Here is a 22,404-nt window from a genome sequence, read left to right on the forward strand (position 1 = left end):
AAAGAGTATACAATGCAGCTGAGAGTACCAGTGACTCTTATGCTCCTCAGCAACTTTCTTGGTCCACTCCTCCAGTGCTTTGTCTCCATTGGGCCAGTTCTGAGAAGAAACAAGGGGGAACAAATGAGTATACAGAAAATAAGACAGGGATGATGGGTCAGACCACAAAACTGGGAAGATCAGAATTGCATAATGAAGAATTAATGATAGAGAAATGGGAAGGAAAAGCAAACAACTTAATCTTAAAGAGCAGAAGAGTATAATCCTTTGAAAAACATTCTTAGGCTGCCTGTCAAAAAGTTCCACAACTAAATGGTAGATAATGATGAATCATGCATGAATCAGTGTGCATGTGTTTGGTATTCACTTCATTTTAATCTCACTCCAAATTTTCACCACATTCTTGTGTATTCTTTCAGTCAGATTTGCAAGAGGAGGAGGTTCACAGACAACACCAAGTATGTGTGCCTTCAGGCAGTGTGTGCACGCTTACAATTCAGATTTGCACAGTCAAGGTTTGAGGACTCACCACAGGGAAGAGCACATACTCCCTGAGGAAGTCCTGAGACGGGTAGTGATTGAAGTCTCCGAAGTCAGCTGAAAATCAGAAACGTATTGAGTTATTAAAACTAAATAAACAAATGTAATCATGTTTAAAATATAGTTGTTTTTTTTTTTTTTGATTGGTCACATTTTAGCTCACTGAATTATTTTTACCTTTTCATTATTTTCATGTCATTTTACAACTCAAAGCCATTTAAAACCAAATGCTTATTAAAATTAAATATTTAAGGTGTTATATATTTTATATACATTCTCATAAAGTGGGATAGTGTGGTCAAACTTTTCTACAATACATCAATAAAGCCCCCACCTGCAACCCATGTCCATAACATGCTCATTCTTCTAATAGAGCTTGTACTGAGCACTAAGTTGTGTTTGCTGAACAAACGGGGGCTGAGTGGAGGAGCCTTGCATCCCGATAGATAAGCGTCTTCCTGAAGTTGCTGAAGCTAACCTTGGAGCTGCTGATAAGCCGTCTGTTTACATTCCCACTGGGACATAGACAGCACCCAGGAACAAGACAGAGAGGACGGAGTGGGGATGTGTGTATGTGCACGTCGGGACTGATACATAGGAACTCGAGTGGACTGGGTTCTTTCTGTGGTATGCAGCCATATAAGGTAGTGGAGTCAGGATGACCTGAGGATGTGTGAGTTTGTCCTCACCCTTCTCTCTGGTGTTGTCCGTCTCCCTGGTAGATTATTCACATGAAATGTTTCTTCGTGTATATGTCCTACCTTGTACTGCTAGGCCGGCTAGTCTGATCCCCTGCTCTTCTGTGCAATGTAGTCGCCCATCCAGCACCTCCTTCTTCACCTGTAGGTAATACTGATACCTACAAAGAAAGGAGGGGAGTATGGTAAGAAAGAGACCAGTAAGAAGAGATGAAGAGCATTAAATATAATCTTTTAGATGTGACACTGGTGTTGCAAATGAATAAGTTTGGTAGGAAGAATCATCTGTCAGACATTTGTCAGGGACCTTTGAACAGCTAAGACCAGGATTTAAAAAAACTGCAGTACCTTGCTTAGAAATAAAAAGATTCTACATGATCCCTGCAAAGACCTACAAGTATACCAAAAGCAACAAGTAAAAGGAAGAAAAAGCTTGTTTTGAATTCTCACAAACAATAGCTATTTTACCACCATAAAGGCTTTAACAGTAGCTTGTGCAGACCAAGAACCATCAGCAAGGAATACAGAGGACCTCTTTCAATTTCACTGCATTTTCTAACTATTGTATGCACAGTAGCTACCATTTCTGCCTTTGCTAGTGCTATCACTGTTTAGATACTTTAAATAAAGACAAATATGCAAAGTCAAGCTTCTCATTAGTGATAATCCTGACTGCAATATCCAAAATGCCTTCAGTTACAATTTGATTTGTTAAAACTGATTTATCTGACGGAATGAAGCAAGAGATATTTTGAATAAATCAAACTACTTTTTTTACCATCCTTATTGGTACTTTCAGCTACTCAAACTTAGAAGTTACCAACAAATCAAGTTAAAATTAAGTTAAAATGGTTTGCTAATGACCTGTCTTTTTGAAGAAAATGTGTTAATTAATAAAGTTAATAAACAACTACCCTTGTACCTACATTGGCCCCAAAAAGCCAGACTAGGATTAGTCTGGCCCTACTACAAAAAAAAGAAAGAAATCTGGCTGGGTGGTGGTAGCAAAGCACTCTTTTTAACTTTCAGAAACTCAGAAAATTTGGTTTGTGGTTGATTTTTTTTTCCCCTCAGAACACCGTGTTGGAAAACATGAGGAGTTTAGGTTTGACACATTTATCCAAAGAAAGCAAGAAGAGCTTGTGCAACTAAGGGATTGCAAACATGGTGACACCACACAGAGACTTATTGGTCTGTCTCTGGTATGCGCAACAGAAAGTGTGCGTCAAGGCTACTGGCAACAGCAATGGCCAGTTTGAACAAAACCAGAGAGGCCTGCTGTAGAAGTGAGGAATGAGTGAATCACCTCTATTTGAAATACCACTGACTAATTTTTGCCTTGAGTGGAATGTCAAATGTATAACAGTAAGAGATAAACAATGCAACCTTATAGGTCTGTCAAGTATGTTACATCAACACATTATGTCTTGGGTATAATCTTAGGTTGAATTGACACAGAAGAAAAGTTTTAAAGTTGCTGTGCAAATATGAAGCAAACTAGGACTCATTTTACTGTGGTTTTGGGTAGTGGTGGTTTAACCGACTGTAAGCCAATACGATGACAGTGCTCATATTGTTGAGCCCGCTTGCAGTCTTCAAAAAAGATGTGGTAAAAGTCCCAAAACCAAGAGGCTGAAATACACCAAGCTCCTTAAGTTTCTGTGCTCTGTTTGTCCACTTTTAGCTGTTGTCCAGCTGGATGTTTGTCTTTTGAAGAATGAAGAGTGGCCACACAGGAGGAAAGAGAGAACTGTCAGGGTGACCGGGCTCAGCTGCAAAAAAAGACACACACCGTTTCCTGTTTGCTGCCATGGTGACCACAGGCTGAGTCTTTCCAATGTGAGCTGTGGGACACCTTTTATGATGTACACACACACACACACCCACACACAAGTTAATACACACAGATGGCCCATGCCAAAGTAACCAAACATCTATGTGGAAACCGCAGACTTACATGCTTAGTCATTCACTTATTCCTCGTCACTCTCAACAAGCACGCAAAATCCAGAGTAAATTGTCTTTCTTCAGTTTTAATTTATCCTCACTTATTCAACTTCTTGTGTAGTTTTGCTTTACCGCCTCACATCTTTCATGTTTCACATTTTCTTCCACATTCTCTCCCCCACTTCTCCATATTCTTTCTTTTTTGAGCTCCTCTCAGCATACTCCCGGACCTATAATCTGACCCCGCCCTCCTCCCCTCACCCTGTCATTACGCCCGTTGGCTAAGATGCCATTTCGTTCCCGTGGCAACCCTCTAATTAACCTACCCCAACCACAGAGGCTGGAGAAATGGGCGGGGCCTGATGCGGTCAGGAGGGGAGGAGACTTGCGGGACAAAAAAAAAAAAAAAAAAACTTTAAAATGATTGTGGACTTTTTTTTAACAAACTCTTCATGTTTTCCCAGCAGTCTCTGCATGGGGCCAGGGGCAATCTTAAGGTTGGCTGTGGTTTGTTCACATTCTGAGGTTAAATGGCAACGACACAATGGTGTTTATACACACATAAAGCAGACTGTAAATGGCTGAATTAACTTCAAAAAGATGAGTCTCTCTTTTCCAAAACACATTTCAGCAGGTGAGTACTGAAGTAATGACCAGCTATCTGTGAATAAACTTTGGTTACAGTTGTACCCATACTGGTCTGCTAAAGACAAGTCAGCCCTCGAATAAACTTGACAACAACTTTATCTGTATTGTAAATCTAGGCCTGCTCATCCAAAAATCCAGTGGCTACCCAAAGTAAGCTGGACATTACCTTAAGTGGAAGTCGATTTGCCCTTTTTTCAACTACTTATGGCTTCAATGGAGAGCTGAAACTCTCCCACCATGTGATGTATGGTCATATTTTTCCAACCTTAACATTCCATAAAGGGAATATAAAAATCATCTCCTTTTGGTTGCACAGAATAATCACTAAGATATTCAGGAACATCAGTAAACATACTAACAGCTAAATTATTTTATTTTATCCCTGGCTTGTAAACCTGCACATACTTCTGCACAATGAGGCCCTTTACGCAACACACACCTGGCATGTGCTCTGTGTCAGAATGACATCACAACGCTGTAACAGCCGGTGAAAATACATACTTAGATGCAGGGTCGTGCTCTCCTTATTGAATGTTTCTTGTTACTTCCACCATGGCAGAGTGCACTGCTGGCAGTCCAGTTAGCCTCACAGGCACAAAGAAGTCTTTATATGCCCACGCACGTCCAAGACATGCTGCCAGATGTCCAAGTGGCCTGGACAACAAGCCTGAGAGCATATGTGCATGCATGCATGAATGTAAGTATGTGTGTACATATGGCTGAACTCCCCCTCCTCCTCTCCCACTGCCTCTGCAGTGGTGTGACCCTGAGCACCCCTTCAACCCCCGTGATGGGTCCAGACGGTTTGTGTGGGAGGCGAGAGGATTTCACTTTGAAATGTGTTGAATCAGCAAGGGGCACAACAGAGTACAGCTGTGTGTGTGCGTTAGTGTGTTTTTCGCATGTGTGTGTGTGTCTGTGTGTGGTGGTGATAACTAGCTGAACAAAGCTAGGATTTCAAGGCTGTTGGAGCTGGTAGCCTTGGGGGGCGCTGAGGCCAGCTGGCCTCGCTCCGGTCAACAGCTCTCGTTTATGTTCCTCACTTTCTCTCACTGAGACAGTTTTTCCCTCCTTCATATCAATGACACACAGAAACTGAAGATTTCGACCACACACACTCTAAAACCCTGCGAGATCTGCCGAGCATGGAGATCTAGTTACAAGCAAGTAACAAACAGTAGTTAGTACAGACATCAAGTCTAAAATATTTAATCAGTCAATTGGATCAATTTATCTTTTATTTTCTTAAGTAGCAAAACAAACCTGTTACATTAGTTTTATGCTGGCCAACAATTCAGCTCAACTATATGTGCTACCTTTATTGGCAGGTTTAGATCATGAGAGTTTTTCTTTTTTTTGTTGTTGTTGTTTTGGTTTTTTTTCTACCTTCTTTTAAAATTGCCTGCCTTTCTCCAAACACTGTCCAACAATAGGTCATCAAGCAACGTAAATACAAATTAACTGACTTTCCAGATAATCAAAACTATACAGAACATTAAAAAATATTTTCTGGTAACCTGAAGAGGAAAATTGGTTGAAACTATTTAAAATCAGGACAATATTTGTGAGAAATACTTGCCAGCCAATTGAATGTGCCATTTATTTATCACAGGTACAGTATGCCTTTAAAAGTTTTGTTTGTTTTTATGGTGATCCAGTTGTCAGTTGCATGATCTGGGTGTGGAGCTACATTCACACTGCAGGTTTTAATGATCCATTCTTTTCTGTGATCCAATATTTTTTTTTACTTGGTTGTTCACATTAAAATTTAAATGTGACCACCAGCAGACTCTAGTATGAACAGTCTATGACCCTAACGTAACCCACATGCACAGAAGAAGTCATGACGTCACATGCAGCAAACTGTGTTTTGGAGCTGACAAAATTATTACGCAATATTGTTCAATCCATTGTTTACATCTGATCTTGTCGCGTCACGCCTTCTCTGGCACAAAACTGTAAAGTCTGTCTCACTTTAATGATTGTGAAGTCGGATAAAATGCAACATGCCTGCTCAGACTGAGGTCGCTTTGTCTGATTTAGGACCATGTATGAAAGTGGGATGGGTTGGACTTGGAGGGGGAGTGTGAACGAGTTTATGAAGCTTCAATTTTTTGTGTGATTTCCATCACTCTAACATGATTGCACATTTTTATATTCTAAGGGTGGGGGGGTGTATTCTTTGTAATGTCAAATAAGCAGAAATCAGTATTTGATGTATTTTACCAACAACTCTCACAATCCAAAAAAAAATGGAAATCAGTGTACAGAGTATTTAAGTGAAAGAGAAATAAGAAAAGAATTACCGAATTACTGAGAAAAATGTCTTTGAAATCCACTGAACGGTAACTGGGCTGATAAATACACTGCAAAACATGGTAAAAACCTTTATAATTTCATATAGTGCACAATGTAACCTCAAATAATCACAACAAAGCTTACAGAGATATGAGTTTCCAGCTGTGGTTCATTTTCACAGCTGCACAGAGAGAGGAAGAGAGTCAAGGAATAACAGATGGATGGATAGACAGGAAAAGAGTGAGATCCAGTATCAGATTACATATCAGTCAAACACTGAACTTCAAAGACCTGACCACATCAAACAACTTGGCCAGTAAATTTACACATAGTCTGTCTTCTTCTTTTCTAGTTACTGGTTATAAAGATTGTGAATAGACTATTTCCTGTACCCTTCAAATCAATTATTACAACTTTTCTGTTTGCTATTATTTTGTTTCTGCAATAAAAAATAAATATGTATAAATTCTGGGAGAAAAAAAACAAACAAACAGGGAGCTAAGACCTCATAAATGACAAGTACAAATCCAAAGCAAAGACTTGCTGCCACATTTTTTACTTTCTCTGTTCGTTTTGCCACTGTCATTTTTCCCCTATGAACCCCCCCTCTCCCCACATGTCATTTAACCAGGTGTGTAGAAAAAGATCTGCTCCGCTGGATCGAATCCAGGATCGACCTTCAGACTGTAAATTATCTACTCTTTGAAAGAGCTAACCGTGTTACTGATTGAGTTCTCAAAGGAAACAGCTGACAGCAAAAGATAAGACTTACAGATCTATCTTAAACCTTTGATTGCAGCAATGGTTAAAAAAATATTTTAACTTCTTCAGAAAGGTCATGGATATTATTTTCAAGTTGATGTGTAGAGTAACAGGATGGGGGTTTTAGAAAAGTTGCCTCAGGGAGCATGTATGGTCTTATAATGTGAAGTATTGTAACCAACTCTTGTGACAGGGCTGCAGCTGGCTTCTGAAAAGATTCTTGGGAGAGTTTGTGAGGTGTGTGAATGTCTATGTGTGTGCATATGTTTTCTAGACCAGACCCCCCTCCTTTACCCCCAGCAGCCCAGCACTACTGGGAGGAATGTGTGGTCCGCCTCCTACACTAGATGACTATGCCAACATTCCTGACAAAGAGGAGAAAGAGGGGGAGAAGAAGAGGAGGACGAAGGAACAGAGTGAAAATGTGTCACCCTAAAGATGTGGAGATCTGCTCTTGATAAAAGGAGTAAAGGTGACAGCATGTACAGGGATTGCAAGAAAGAAAAAGAGACAGGGCTTGAGAAAAAGAGACATCCATTGTCTCCTAAATTGCCACTAAGCCCCCATCATAACCTTTGCAACTCAATAACCCCCTTACACATTCACACACACACATACATACATATCATAAAAGCCCAAAGAGGATTCCTGAAATACCATGCTTTAACCAGAGTAGATCCTGGTTTCCACATGACAAACATGAGACACACACTCTCTAGACACTCCCCTATGTTGCCATAATACACACATTGGCTGGTCTCAAATCCAAGATTTTTTTTTATTGCTTTTAGTGTGAGAACATAAACTCGTGTCTAGTCTTGCCTTTCAAAAATTCCTAAGAATTCAAAGCTAAAATAAACCAGATTGGCACACACACACACACCTTCAAACTAACGCTTGTGTCAAAATGTCAAGCTGCGACCTGCGTTCAACCTTTCCCAAATCCAGCAAAGCAGAGGCCACAAATTCAACAGCTCGGTGCGAGGCAGACCTACAGAGTGCGAGTTTGTGAAAGAATGAATTCAAAATGCCAGGCTGGCCTGCTACACACTGACCCCTGCATGCACTCTCCACTTCACACTTTAGCTAGCACACATTTGCAGACAACACATCGTGTTTTTACAAAGGAATGGCTACTTGTTGATTGTCTCAGTAGTATTTACTTTATTTATTCTTTTTTGTTTCAATGGACAATGATGCAACAAAGCAGTTATAATGAGGGTATGAAAGGTTTCACCAAGGTTTGATGTGGCAAGTGACATAAAATAACAAGCTCGATAAGCTGCTCCTGCTTTTAGAGACTGAACTTTCTTACAACACATTCAACTGAAACAGTTCCCAAAATCCTTGATTTTGATTTTTTTTCTAGGTATTATGTATTGTTTACCTACCATCTTTACAACCAATGTTCTCATCTTGGTAAATGTGTAGCAAGACACTTTTTAGCAACAAAAAACAGTGAGTGACAAACTTGAGCTACTTCATAGAGAAAAAGAGTAGCCAATATTGCTGGACATAGACAGGATCTAGCTGTATCTTGTATGTGAGCTGTTCAGGCACGAAAGCGAAGAGTAGCAGGATGGATTGCTCGTGCAGCTGTAGTGCTACTGCTACAACAGAGCAGAAAAGATGGAGCAGCAGCTGACAGATGTCTATCCCCCGATGAAAATGCTCTATACTGTCTGCTAGTTCTGAGTTTCTGTCTGAATAATCATCATTTATGTAAATTTAGAAAAATTACTGCACAAATGTTGTCTTTAACTTACTTGGATGGTGGCTTTACCAGATAACTCCCAGAAAAACACACTTTTTAAAGAGTAGAGCAGCAGTTTTGTAATGTTTTCAAAAAGACTGCAGTTAACTACTTTGTCTTAATAGGCCGAAACAATTTCAGACTTGTTTTCCCATCTAATAAAAAGTCAGACAAAAAACAAATATTTGAGTGAAAAAAAGTGATTGTCCACAAGGCCTCCCTTTTAACTTTTGCCTGGTTCCTTCTTTTATTGTTGGGAATTTGGCTCTGTTATTATTTAATACGTGTGGGCGCAGAAATGAGGAGAGAAACATCTAGCAGCATTTAGAGACCTCTTCTGCAGCTAGATTCAGTTAGTAACACCATTTATTTGCAGCCACATGTAGAGAAGCATTTGTCAAAACCACGTCACACCAAAAGCAAGAAAAAACATGACTTTTCTGTTCTTCGCTTGCACATTTTAAAAGTTAACCTAAAACCTGGCAGTTATACAGGAGTGTAAAATCAGCTCTTATAGGTCTGAATATAAACACATTTAGGGATTCACCAAACAGATGCTACAATCAGTTTTTCTATTTTTTTTTCTTTGCTAAGCATTACAATTGTACACATTAAAAAAAAACACTACAAATTTACTACTACAAACCTTTTTATAAGAGACACCATTTTTGTATTTTCATTGGGCTTAAACACAAAATAAGTAGCAAAAATTTGATGTACTGACAGATGCTTTTACCTTTTAATAGAGCTAAGCTAGCTGCATTGCTAGCCAAACTAAGCTAACCAACTTTGAGCTGTAGCTTTAAAATGATTCTGCAGAAATTAAAAGTATACTAAAGCATTCGTCCAAACTGATCCATCTGGAATATGTTCTGGAGTAAAACAAAATTTGTCTTCCGAATTGCTATACAATAACACTGGATCCATGGCAAGCTATCTGGCATATACACTGTTTACTTGGGAATCACACACACAGCTGGTCAGGTGCCAAAAAGCATTTAACTATAATTGTAAAAACCTCCATTTATTTTCAAAATTTTATTTTCCTTAAAATGTCTGATATGATAGAAGAAGCTACTTTTTAAGATGCAAAGCGTTAGCATTCCTTATAGACAACAAAGTTTTCTGAGACACACACAAGACAAAAAGTGTCTTTGGAGACTCATTACCTGGTGGCTTCTTGCTCCAGACGGGAAACACTGGGGACATAAAACATGACTCCAAAAAAGAGCAATGGCTCATTGCCAAACTTGTCCAGCTGCTTCTTGAGGGGCTTCTCGTGTTCCACCCAGCGCTGGGCCGGGGCCTGGGTCTTCCCTTGGAACCATAGCCCAAAGTAGTGGGTCTACAGATGGGAAAGAAATAAAAGGGTGTCACTGTGGTGGACAAAACCATATCATAGAAAGGAAAGACAAGAGAGGGAATAAGGCAAAGAAAGTGCTTTGTGAGAACCAAAATGAGAAATAAAGGTGAATTAAAATTAACGATATAAGTAAACAAAAGAGAGAAAAGGAAAATGGCAGGTGGATAAATGTAAAATATCAAGGGATTTGTAGAGATGGAGAGAAATTTGCAGAGGAAAGAAATGGGAGTGGAACAGCATAATACATGGAAGACAAGAGGATCAGAGAGGGGTTAATTCTTAAGACATATTCCTTCATTGAATCTTGTCATTCTGCTAAAAATATTAAACACAATCAGTAGGATAAAATGTCTGAATAAATCAAAATGAACATGACCTTGTGTCATTTTTTCAAGAGATGAAAAGTGAAAGATAATACAGAGAATCAATAAATCAGGTTTTAGGAAAGATGATGTTAATTTGTGAGCTTCTGAGAAATATATTAATTTAAAAAATGTACAAAAGTTTGTTTGACTATGATAGTGGTAATCAACAGTTGTAAAAGAAACTTGAAGTTGCTTAACTAAAGTTGTGGTGTCACACCGCCTTATTTATAACATCTCTGACACCTGGCAAATACCACAACACTATGAGAGTATGCACTACACCTCCCCGCTCTACGTCTTATTGTCATCAGCCCCAACAGGCGCAGACACATGCATTCATCACTCTCAATCCATCTTCAAACAAACACACACGCACACATTCTCTGCTGTGATTTATGTCTTTCACACATAATTCCACTAACAGTAAAATGACAAAAACAATGAAAAGCTATATACATCTGTTTTGTGTTTATAGTTATGACAGCAGCATAACTGTAGTTATTATTACCATATTTCCTGTTTGTTAATGATTATTATTATTATTTTAACTACTTATTAAAGTTGATTAATGATCACAATAAAGGGGGAAAGAAAAGAGAGGAGAACCAGGAGCTTAACGGGTTAAGACAGCACCCCTAACCGAGGCTGAAAGTTCTTGTCACAGCAGGCCTAAGCTGGAGTCCCGGCCTTTGGCCCTTTACTGCATATCTCTGCCACCTCCCTGTCTCTTCATTTTCAAATACAGGCCACTAGTTCCCAAAAATATCCATAAACGAAGAGAGAAAAAAATATTATAATTAAAGGCACTTTCCTCATTCCTGAGTGCAGAAACCTCAATGAAAAGTAAAAAAAAAAAAAAAAAAACAGAAGAAGATGATAGGAGGAAGCATTCAGAGAAAATGAACAGGGGGGGTTAATTGAGACGAGTGGATGAGCTGTATCCCTTTATTCTGCTGTGAAAAGAGGACAGAGGTAGCCACGGTTCGTTAGACAAACAAGGACCCTGCAGGAGTCCGACAGCAACAGGCAGGGAGACATGCACAGGGTATGGGGAGAGATGCGTGGCAATCATACAAGTAAACAGTGTTAACTCAACATAAACTTGTCACATAAAGAAAAACACTAACCTCCCGAAGCTCCAGTCTTTGGGCCACCGCCTCTAAACATTCCTGTCCTGTACTCTCCACTGATAGGGTGCATTCAATCACATTATTGTCCAGTAGGCGGATCCGGGTTACAAAGTAGTTCTTGCTCAGGACATTGTAGCGCCGTGTGCGCCGCAGCTTCAGCCGGAATGGCATGGCTGGTCAAGGCGGGGTCACGGCTGAGTCAAGGGGTCAAAAGTCACTTGAGAGCAAGCGAGTGGTGCGAGGGGTGGGCCAGCTCTATGACCTGGCTGCTGCCCTCCTCACTCTCGCACGACGCCAGCCACACCACCGGGTGGAGAGATGCACCCAGGCAAGGCGCTGGCCCATTCCCAAAGTTGTCCGGAGAGGAGGAGGAGGATGGATGTGGGCTGTAAAGGGAGATCAAACAAAAGGACAAAGAGTCAATGACAACAAAAAGAATAGCAGATTTATCTTAAAACTTCCTTCTCAATTTGAACCCGTAAAAATGGAGCAATTACATGGTCCTCTCCCACACCATACTTCTAGTATTATCATCATGCCTTTTCCCCATGAACAAGCAAAAACATACTGAGCTAGCAGATTTACCAGAGATAGCAGCAGTGGTGGTGCCCTGATGCAAGCAGAAGCGAAATGGTACAGCAGCAAATTTTACCCTATAGTTCAGGCAGCTGCGCTCTCTCCAGCCCCAAGAGGCCCAATGTCGGGAAAAGCCGGGAGACAGAAGCAGAGATGTAAGGCTATGGATGACTGGAGATCAAACACTCCAGCACAGACATCCATCTGAACCCGGCAGCTGGCTCTGAGGAACTAATGGAGCTTCTAAGTCTCATACTCATATCTGCCTGTGTGGGAGGCCTTCCCCCTTCCTTTTTTATCTTCCCCTCTCCCTCTCTTTGCTAGACAGCAACAGTGCCACACATTGTAACACAGCAGTGCGTAAAATTACACATGCAGATGTGTTTCCAAAGTCACACAATTTTCACCAGCTTCTGCCACAAAATAAAAGTAATGTGTAAGAAACTCATTAAACTTAACTGCAACCATCTCAAGGAAAACACACAACCTGAGGTTTTAAGGTTGAGAGGGGTCTTTAAAGACATCTTTGGGTTTGTCATCAATTCTTCGCTTTCATGTTTCTATAGAAGAAAAACCTTTGAAGTAAGACAGGGCACTAACACACAAACAGAGACAGGTATTCAGTACATTTATGACTCAAACATGTAGAAATCAAACTGCAGCACCATAAGAAGACAAACACAAAAGGTAGGGACTTAAAACTGAAGAATTCCCCCCCGAACCCCCCCAAAAAAAATCAGTAAGGAATCTCAAATATTGCTGCAAAGGCTCCAAACTCTTGTTATAAGCAGAATGAAATCTAGAAATTGGAGGCTTAAAAAGACAAGAAGTAGTAGGTTTAAAAAATAAGCAACAAAAAGCCTAAATGAAAGGTTCCAAAAACAGATTTAAAATTAACACATATGTGTGAGAAATACAACCAAAAATATGACAACAAAGCTACAGCAATCAGAAGAAAAGAAATAAGGAAACGGGAGAGAGATGAGCAGCAGAAAGGGAGAAGGAGGAGGAGTAAAGATGGAGTGGATGTGTTGCTTCTTGTCCTGAGCTCTAGCAATGTGCTCCTGATAGTCAGCTTGGATTCCGGCCCAGATTCCTCTCTAACCCTGACTGGAAAAACAGAGCACACCTGACACAAGTATGCACCATAAGGAGGAGTGTCTGTGCATGTGTTTATCTGTGTAATACGGCTGGTTGAGTGGGGGGAAAGACATAGCAAAGGTAGACTGAATGTAATCTGGCAATAAGCTGCAAACCCGTTGTTGTTTGCTACACTTTTAACCACATTTGCTTCACAGTTGTATATTCCAACAGCCATGATTCTCTGGAAGCCATAACACATTCCTCACATCTGAATCCATTTGAGACGGTGCACTGTAATGTGGCATGATCTTATTCATCTGTGCTCTACGAGGCTTTAATGGCAACACATGAATGCTGAGCAAGAAAACTATTTTAGTAATTGAGTAACTCCTAGTGAGTAAATCAGCTTGGCTTTGAGTTGCATGACGCCAACTCATCCCCCAACCTGAATCCTCTGACTCTCCCTTCTGGCTCTGGCTTAAAGGAAGTGACATCACAGGTTGATGGTAAAACCTACTGAGTGTGCCTCGACAAATGTTCCCAGGCACACCAATCTGCAAGATCACTGTCAACAAGTATACAGACATAGATAAACAGAGAGACAAATAAAGATACATACTTTCACTGTGTAGTGTACAAACACAGACATGCATGAACAGGGCACACCACAACACATTTGCTAAATCACACACACACACACACACACACACGTAAACACACACACACCAGGTTCTTAAAAGGTTAGCCAAAGGACCAGACAGCATTTGGTGCAACTCTAAACTAGTAATCAGTTGCATGTGGTTGTGTGGTCAAGTAAAGCAGACAGACAGACAGACAAACAATAGCTTGCAATCAAACCCAATCCTTGATGCAAAAAAATAAAAATAAAAAAATAAAAAGCTGCAATGCTGCACAGCATTTTCTCCTGACCCCTGTGTTTATTTCTAGCGTGCAAAAACAGCACATGCACTTACAAATTTGCACATTGTAATTTTGTGGTGTTAAGAAACCGAGAGGGGAAAATGAAGGGAGCAGGGTTGTTTTTATTTTTCAGAGTAGTGAGCTTTGTCTAAATATATATGAAACCATTCCCATCTTTTGTTGTGTTTTTTTTCTCTCTGCTCGTTTCCCACACACTGATATGGCATGGGGCAAACCCCTTTCTGTGTGTGTACTAAAAACACATTACCGCACCGCTAGATAGGTTTATATTTCCCATAAATGTTTGCACATGCTTTATGGGGATGTAATATTTAAAAAGTTATTATGAGAGCTTTTCTGGACCTACATTATCAATTTATTTCAGCTGTTTGATGTGCTAGCAGACATCTAAACTGTTTCATGCTCCATCAGTATAGCTTTTAATCATTTTTGTCATTTCTGTGCCAAATCCTCACTATTACACAAATAAGGTTGCTTGATTATGTTCAGCATGTTCTATCTTTTTGTGTAAGGCATAGAAACTGCTATTTTAGACTGATCCTGGCTACCTTAGAGATTAGCTGCTTTGTCCTGCTCCTTCCTGGGCTAGATGGTTACAATCCAGCAGTCACAGCAACGCTAAACGAAGAAAGACTTGGGTTGCAAACATTACTAATACGAGTCAATTCTTAATTTTAAGAATAAAGTTAAAACTGGATCAATTAAAATGTACTATAAGTTGATCAATGGCATGATTTTACATTTTAAAAAACAGTTAAAGTTTTGATGAAACTGGCAGGGTCAGTGCAAGGTGCTCCATAAATGCTAGAGTACAGTATGACAGTGGATCCAAACTAATTACTACAATGACTGCACTGAGTGAGCAGAGTCTGCGTTTATATTAGTCCACAAAACCAATCTTATACTAGATGAAACCAATCAATGTGTCCGCCTTTCACTGCTTTGCTGGACTTGATGAGACACTAGTGAATCCAGGGTTGCTAATAGAGCTGGCACAAAGAACAACAACAATAGAGAAGATGAAGACAAGAATACTGAGCACATTATCTCAACACAATACCAACAAAAACAAGAGTGTTTTCTCTCAGTCTGATGTCTATTTAAAGGTAGCCAACCAAAGACATATTTATAGATGGCTTATTTTTATTTAGAATAGAATATAACTTATGCACTTTAAAATAAAGTTAAAAACTTTAGCAGACTGCTTAAAATTGCACTGAATCACTTGATTCTGCTCTAGAATCGTATCAAACTTGTAATCATATTAAGACATGATTAAGAACAGATATACAGCCTCATTAAAAATCCAAGTTCTCATGTTTACCATACTATTTAAAAATATAAATAAAGGTCTAATCTGAACAGCAAATAGTAATATATTGGTAATAAAATCAATTTGACCTTACTTTGTTTTCTGCTGTCTTTATTCGATAATCTTCTGAATACAGTGGATCTTTAACTTAAATAGTAAAAACTTGTAGGACAAAACTTTTTATGTTAATTATGCCTGATAATAACCAAACCTGAGCCCCAACCATATGGCTACTTTGAAACCAGCTTTTGTCTACTGCCTATAAAAAAAAAGAAAATAAAGAAGTGTACGCTACCCTTGTAAACCCAGTGGCATACTGTTCTGGAATAGACAGCTTGACAGGTGTGCAACAGTAACTTAGGTAAGTGGGTTTTAGCAAACAGCTGACAAAAGAAGGTTATAAAATGAGCTTATAAACAGTGTTGACACAGGTTGAGTTTCCCACCCCTCTCTCCCTCAGGGTGCCATGTTTTGCTGCCAATCACCATTTTACCCACTCAGGTGTGGATTCTGCTTACAAGGGACACCTGAGAATAAACCAAACCAAAACATGCTCTGACAAAACACCATAACCAACATGCCTGCTCTGTACAACAACATAAAAAAATAAGGTGCATGCAATGTATCTGCACATCTGCAGATTCAAACCAAGGTTCACTATACATGATGTAAAAGTTCACGATTTTAGCAGGAGGTGCTTAAGATTTTTAGAATACAATAAAACAGACATCTTATAAACTTTTCCAATGCATCTGCTTAGGAAGAGAGCAGCTGATGTGTGTGTTCTGCCTCTGCTCCGGTTCAGGGCAGCCTTGTGTCGCCGTGCTCCATTCACATCCACACAAAAGTGGGAACAAAACAGCACTTTGTCACCCACTGCCAAGACCATTAGATGCAAGCCGCAGAGAGCCGAGGAAGCAAGTGTAGCGTGCGTAACCCAATCAATCTGATCTCTGTTGCTTGTCCCTCTGAAATACCAACTCTGCCCCATCCCACTCCCCTTCTGTTACACATGAGCGCTGTAGCAAAACAAACGGGTTAAGTGCTTCACAGCTCATAACTATGCTTCCTCTAGCATACTCTTTTTACAGTTTGTTCTGTGAACCTAAAAAAAAAAAACCTGGAAGAATAATGAAGAGTGCAAATCAGGCAGCATTTAGAGGACCTAACATCCTGGGCTCAGGATCTAACAATAATGAATGTGCCAATTCATTTCATTCATGGTTAAGATCATTCTCTCTGTAACTTAAAAAGAATTATAAAAATGTCAAATGGTTTATTTCAGTATGTATAACAACAAATGCTGACATTTAACAGTCTTATGTTAGAAATACTTGACCTAAATTATTCCATATGTGAAATATGTGCTTATTGTATTGTCTTGTCTAGTAAAATAGCTATCTGCTATTCCAACAGACCTAAAACAAAAGAATTTGAAAAGCCAGATTTGGTCTGGTATACCTAAAATCTGCTTAGGAGATTGATCCTCTTGTGCCCTACTGGCTTACCACTGAGTTCAGTAGTGAGATGTTTGGGGAAACACAGCTCTGAAGCATACATGCATTCCAGGACACATTCAGCTAAAGTCGGTCTGGACAACAGCAGCGCCTGGGTGTTGATCCTTGGTGAGACATTATCCCTCTTTTGTAGTGACTAAAACTTGCTTTACAGTTCACCAAAGTTTCAAACTTAGATTCTGTGAAGACACATGTACCTTTACTTCCACCAAGTTTACAGTGGGACCAGGGGCAACTTTGTTATTTGACACTTTGACCATCTGTGTGTCCATTTTTACCTATAAAAGTCCACATCCATGCTTAAATAACACTTTAAGGGCAAAACAAGAGTGCACATTCCACAATATGTACTGTACATATACTTTTTTTTCCCCACAAAGGCCACAGACATGGTCAAGCTGCACACACAAGCATACTGTCTCGCACACACAACATTAGCAGCTGCAAACAGATGGTGGAGCCAGACGGCCAGACAGCGTGCTTCTAACAAGCGCATCTGCTTTCTCACTTTTCAGCCCTCTTTTTTTCTCTCACCAGTTCCATCCCTGAAACAAAGAGACACACACATGGCACATTCTGCCTGCTACATGAGAACACAGTGACAGTGACAAATACATCAAGTGGAGTCTTCACACAGAGGTGACATCCAGACCGTTGAGGAGCTTTGTCTGCAGCTTATCACACACCCTCAATCCAGAGAAAAAGTATGAACTCCCGCAATATTTTTAATGCAGAAGTTAATTTTAGAAATATTATCACTGAAACTTTGCCTAGAAAGAAAACTTCTCTGAACACTATCTCATATTATGCTAGGGTTTGAAATTGCCGTGTACAGAACTGTATAAGTATTTTACTTGAAAACAACAGCACTTAAAGGATCCTTAAAATGAATGTAGCTGATGATAACCAATCAAATGAGAAGAAACAATGCCATCCTCTCACTTATCCCAATAAGGGAGTGAGCGTAAGGTCAAGCCCTGTTCTCCTCATGACCGCATTTGTGCATAATTGAGCACATGATTTTTTTCTTCAGATACTATTTTTGCAACTCGTGCACAGTTTTTTCTTACATGCTCAAGTTTTGAGGCTAATCAAATACCGTACGAGTGCCCATAACTTTTAGAATAGCAAGTAGTTTTGAATCTTCACCAGCCATAATTTCCAAATCAATGCCAAACTACACATGCAAAACGACAATTTATCATAGAAGGAAACTGCACAAAAACAGTAAAATTATGTTATCAGGAGGATAACCAAAGTACACAATAAGGAATGGCCAGTGTTTCAAGCTGGTGGTGCTGTCTTATTGCCATTAGAATTTGAGGAGGGGACGGCTCAAAGTGGGATGCTTTACACTGGCCAGGCACTGATTTTCCAAACCAGTAATGACACAGCCCAGCCTGATGTCATAAAGGCAGACAATTTAGAGATACAAATGAGAAGCGCAGAGGTAGATTTTAGAGGGGGCACTGCTGTGTTTACATGAGTGTCTGTGTATCCTCTAAATGCACACAAAACACTGGTGATTCCCATCTCAATGACAACATAATGGCTTTAGATAAGCCATGTATGGGAAAAACAGAGCAGAAAGGATGTGACAACAGTAAGTCTCTGGCTCTTATCCTGTTGGTACAGTTGGTCAGGAGCGGTTTGAGGGAAGGAGAGAATAAACATGGACAGTGACACTGATAGCAGCGGTTCTCCACAATCAACAACAGAAGCGTGGGACCATCAGTTGTCAGCCACTGTGGGTGCTGGAGCCAAACCACTGTGCTTTTCACATTTTCCATTCCCCAACCCCCCCACACCCCCTCCTGGGAACCACATCACACTCACAACCATACTCTCAAATACAACTGACACACACGTATGTTCAACCACCAAAAAGCCACTACGTTTTTTTGCTTTTTTTTTTTTTTTTTTTTAATTCCCTCATCGTTGAGCCCTCAAGCACCAACACACACGCAGACGTCACAAGCACTGACTTTACAGGCCTATGAAAGTAGCAAGTCTTTGGTTCTGCTACTGCTAACATCCGGCTAAATCTTACATCCATAATGTGCTACAAGAGAAGGAAAAATCACACATTTAAAAGCCGAGATCAAATGGAAATTGTTTCAACTTAATGCTTAAATCCTCATAAAATACTCTATGAACATTCAAGCCCATGTGTGAGCCAAATCATGAGAAGAGTCACATGTTCTGGGCTGAACAGGGGAGAGAAGGCCTGATTTGCTATGGGAGACGGGGCCAGCAATGATTGACAGCTCACACAAAACACCTGGTTGAGTGTGGGTGAGTAGGGCAGGTCACTGCATGCTCTCATTTATGTTGTTGTGTGCTGGGCTTCCAAGTGAACTGAGAGCTTAGACAGCAAAAAAGACACAAAGGCTTCCCTAAAAGCAATTGAAGTTTTTACCTAATTCTTTTGGAATGTATTTATTCACCCAAATAAAACACCTGCTTAAAACTTGCAAATTAACTGCATATCTCATCTAAACAAATACATTCCAATGAAATGCGGGTCATATCCCTCTTGATCCAGTCTGTTCTCCACTGTAAAACGTGAAGAAAGTTTGAAGGAGATCCATGCCAGGTAGGCAGCAGAATATGGCCGATAAAGGCTAAAATTTGTGGGTTGTGTTCTGGCAGCTTTGGCCCAGCAGTGGTTGTCAGATTTGGCCAGACATTGGACTTGTAGATTTAGCACAGTTTTGGCTTTGATTTAACTACACTCACACCAAAAATGGACCATGTGTGCTGACCTTAATAGGGGCCAGATAAAGATCAGCTTCAGTTTCAGGACCCAGATTTGGGCCAGTATGAATGGGGCATCATTCACAGCGAACTTGCTCCGAGTCACTACTTCTGCCTGGGCCAAACCATTTTGGCTATCTGGGTTGCATTTCTTCAACTCTGGTATAACTGTTATAACAATAATAACAATGCTTGCTGATGTCTATTTCTTTCTCTGTCTGTCTTCCTGTCATGGGGCGTGAGCCCTTGACCAAAATTACAGGTATGCTTGCACCACATAGTAAATAAATGGCCTTTAGTCTCAAATGACCACTGGCAACACAAACAACGGCCACTTTTCCTTATAAAAGCAGGTTTAAACTATGGAGAAAACAAATATTATAGTCTTACCATTGTTGACCTTTAACAAAACACACCTCAGGGACTACACATTTCTTAAAACTTCCTTTGAAACAGTGTGACAAAAAGTGGCATTGAAGCAGTTTAAGCATTTGAACACCATCCCCTATGTCTCCACTCCAAAACAGGAAACATGGGTGAAGGCTACAACTCTAATAAGTCTTGGTCCTTTAAATTCTCCACTAGGGTGTACTCCCAAGCCACTTGCACCATATAATTTACACAGCATGCCTCTGAGCTTATAAAGATAGCCAGATGTGCTTTTGTGTGTATGAATGTGTGTGTGTGTGTGTGTGTGTGTGTGTGTGTGTGTGTGTGTGTGTGTGTGTGTGTGTGTGTGTGTGTGTGTGTGTGTGCAGCCTACGCCTCTGGCAGCTATGCTAAATTTACTATTACATAACTTTAACCTGTTTACAGTGAGGGTCCAAAAGAAGAAAAAGAAAGAAAAGCATGTCCGAGCACGTCTTCTAAACAAGCGTGCATGCAAAGTGTGCAGTCAGGGTGAGGAGGGCAAGGGGTAGTGTCATCAATAGTTATACAAACAAATACACTAACTCTTTTCACCCACGTGAATGACTTCATGCAACATCAATCACACAAGACTGTTTTAAAAAGTCATAAACAATCCAGGTCTTGTAGACTCCACCTAGCATATGACCACAAATCCAGTTGTGGATTTAATAACGGATCCCATGGGCTTCTCAAGTGCTCTAATGTAATTCCAAGATTACCTCATTAACTCTGAGGAATCTAACGAGCTGTCCTGATTACTCCTCCTCCAGTTTTGACCACCACTAAAGCTTATTCCATTTTTCTTGTCTCAGTCTTAAGTCTGGAATATCTAAGACTTTGTCTGTGATTTAATGGACGTGTATCTAATGGAGGAGGGGGGGTGGGGGGTTGGCATGAAAATATGAGATCTGCTGCCTACCCTACGTGGCCCAGCATTTTGGCCTACATCTCTGTAGTATTGATGCAGACTTCCAACAAGTTTTACTCTTCTTTACGTGCATCCAGAGCTGCTGGAAGCTTTGGAGATCAGAGAAATAAACTTTTTTCTTTTTCTTTTATGTTATTTTCTTTCGGCCAGACAACTCACCCTCTATCCTGCGTTACATGCCGATTTCTGCTCCCAGTGTAGGAATCTCTTCTTTGCTCGATGGATATGAAATAATCCTCATACAGTCATGAAGTAACTTTAAAATCCTCTATGGATTAAAAAAAAAGTCCTGACGGTATTTTATCGCATCATGAGCGAAAACTTTGGAACAAAAAGAAAAGAAAAAAGTCGCAGAGATAATCGAAGGTCCTGAAACTTCTGCACGTCAGTATTTATCTTTGCAATAAAACGGGAAAACGTGTAAAAACGATCACACAAGTCCACCAGCTTGGATAACAGAGACGTGGTCTTCCGTCGCTGCGACTCTCGGTATGTTTATAGTAGTGATACCTCCAGTCCAATGGAGGCGTTCAGGGCAGGCTGGGAGAGAGGCAAAATATGCATTCAAGAACTGCACAAAGTGTCGGAACAATGGCTTTTACAATGTTCGAGTCAGTACGGACGTCTAAAGGGAGATTCCACAACATTTTAAACTTTCTTTTAAAATCATATAATATATGCTATTTTATACTACGCAACCCCACAGTTGATTTATTAAACTAAAGGCCCTGTAGGTTGGCGATAATTGGCTTTAAATGTGTACCCTTGGTACGTTCTTCTCTCTATTCTGCTAGATGAAGTATTTATTACATACATAATAGTCAATAGAAAACAACAAAAAGAGAGAAGGTTCTTGCATCATCTCCCCCAAAGCAAGTAATGCCCAAAGGTCACAGCCATGTCGGGGCTCATGAATGCATCAGCGGGTGCAGACGCCTGCAGAGCGCCGTTTCCTCCGCTCTGACATCAGACCGGAGGAATCTGAGGAATGCGGGACTCCTGGGAGAAGTCCTCATCGTTTAATGGTTTTCCAGGGGCCACGGAGGAGACTAAACGTCGAACAAAGGAGTCCCCTCACATATTCATGTCCCCTCTTTCAGCTTTGTGGTCGGGAATGAGTTGCAGTGTCGCTAGGGGCGATTTATTTGCATAACCTACATTTTAACTATGTAGTCATATGCAAATTTGGACATTATTTTATTACACAAGCTACATTTATATATATATATATATATATATATATATATATATATATATATATATATATATATATATATATGTATGTATGTGTGTGTGTGTGTGTGTGTAGATAGATAGATAGATAGATAGATAGATAGATAGATAGATAGATAGATAGATAGATAGATAGATAGA

At 40.1% G+C, this 22,404-nt stretch overlaps 1 protein-coding gene across 3 annotated transcripts in view; it reads right to left on the reverse strand.

The window, feature by feature from the left end:
* Positions 1-21,528, reverse strand: part of LOC121633750 (tyrosine-protein phosphatase non-receptor type 14-like) — a 33,160-nt gene extending 11,632 nt beyond the window's left edge. Inside the window, exons 1-6 of one of the 3 annotated variants that reach the window (XM_041975971.1) lie at positions 21,190-21,528; positions 11,502-11,890; positions 9,816-9,991; positions 1,302-1,399; positions 530-597; positions 29-99 (exon numbers count right to left, since the gene is read on the reverse strand). In XM_041975971.1, coding sequence (XP_041831905.1) covers positions 29-99; positions 530-597; positions 1,302-1,399; positions 9,816-9,991; positions 11,502-11,675 — 587 coding nt within the window. In that variant the 5' untranslated portion in view covers positions 11,676-11,890; positions 21,190-21,528. Of the gene's footprint in view, positions 1-28; positions 100-529; positions 598-1,301; positions 1,400-9,815; positions 9,992-11,501; positions 11,891-12,089; positions 12,441-21,189 lie in introns of those variants that run through there. The other 2 variants (XM_041975973.1, XM_041975972.1) reach the window with 2 other exon arrangements.
* Between the last annotated feature and the right edge of the window lie 876 nt (positions 21,529-22,404).

This window comes from Melanotaenia boesemani, chromosome 22 (assembly GCF_017639745.1).
Source record: "Melanotaenia boesemani isolate fMelBoe1 chromosome 22, fMelBoe1.pri, whole genome shotgun sequence".
In the NCBI taxonomy this organism is placed as follows: Eukaryota; Metazoa; Chordata; class Actinopteri; order Atheriniformes; family Melanotaeniidae; genus Melanotaenia; species Melanotaenia boesemani.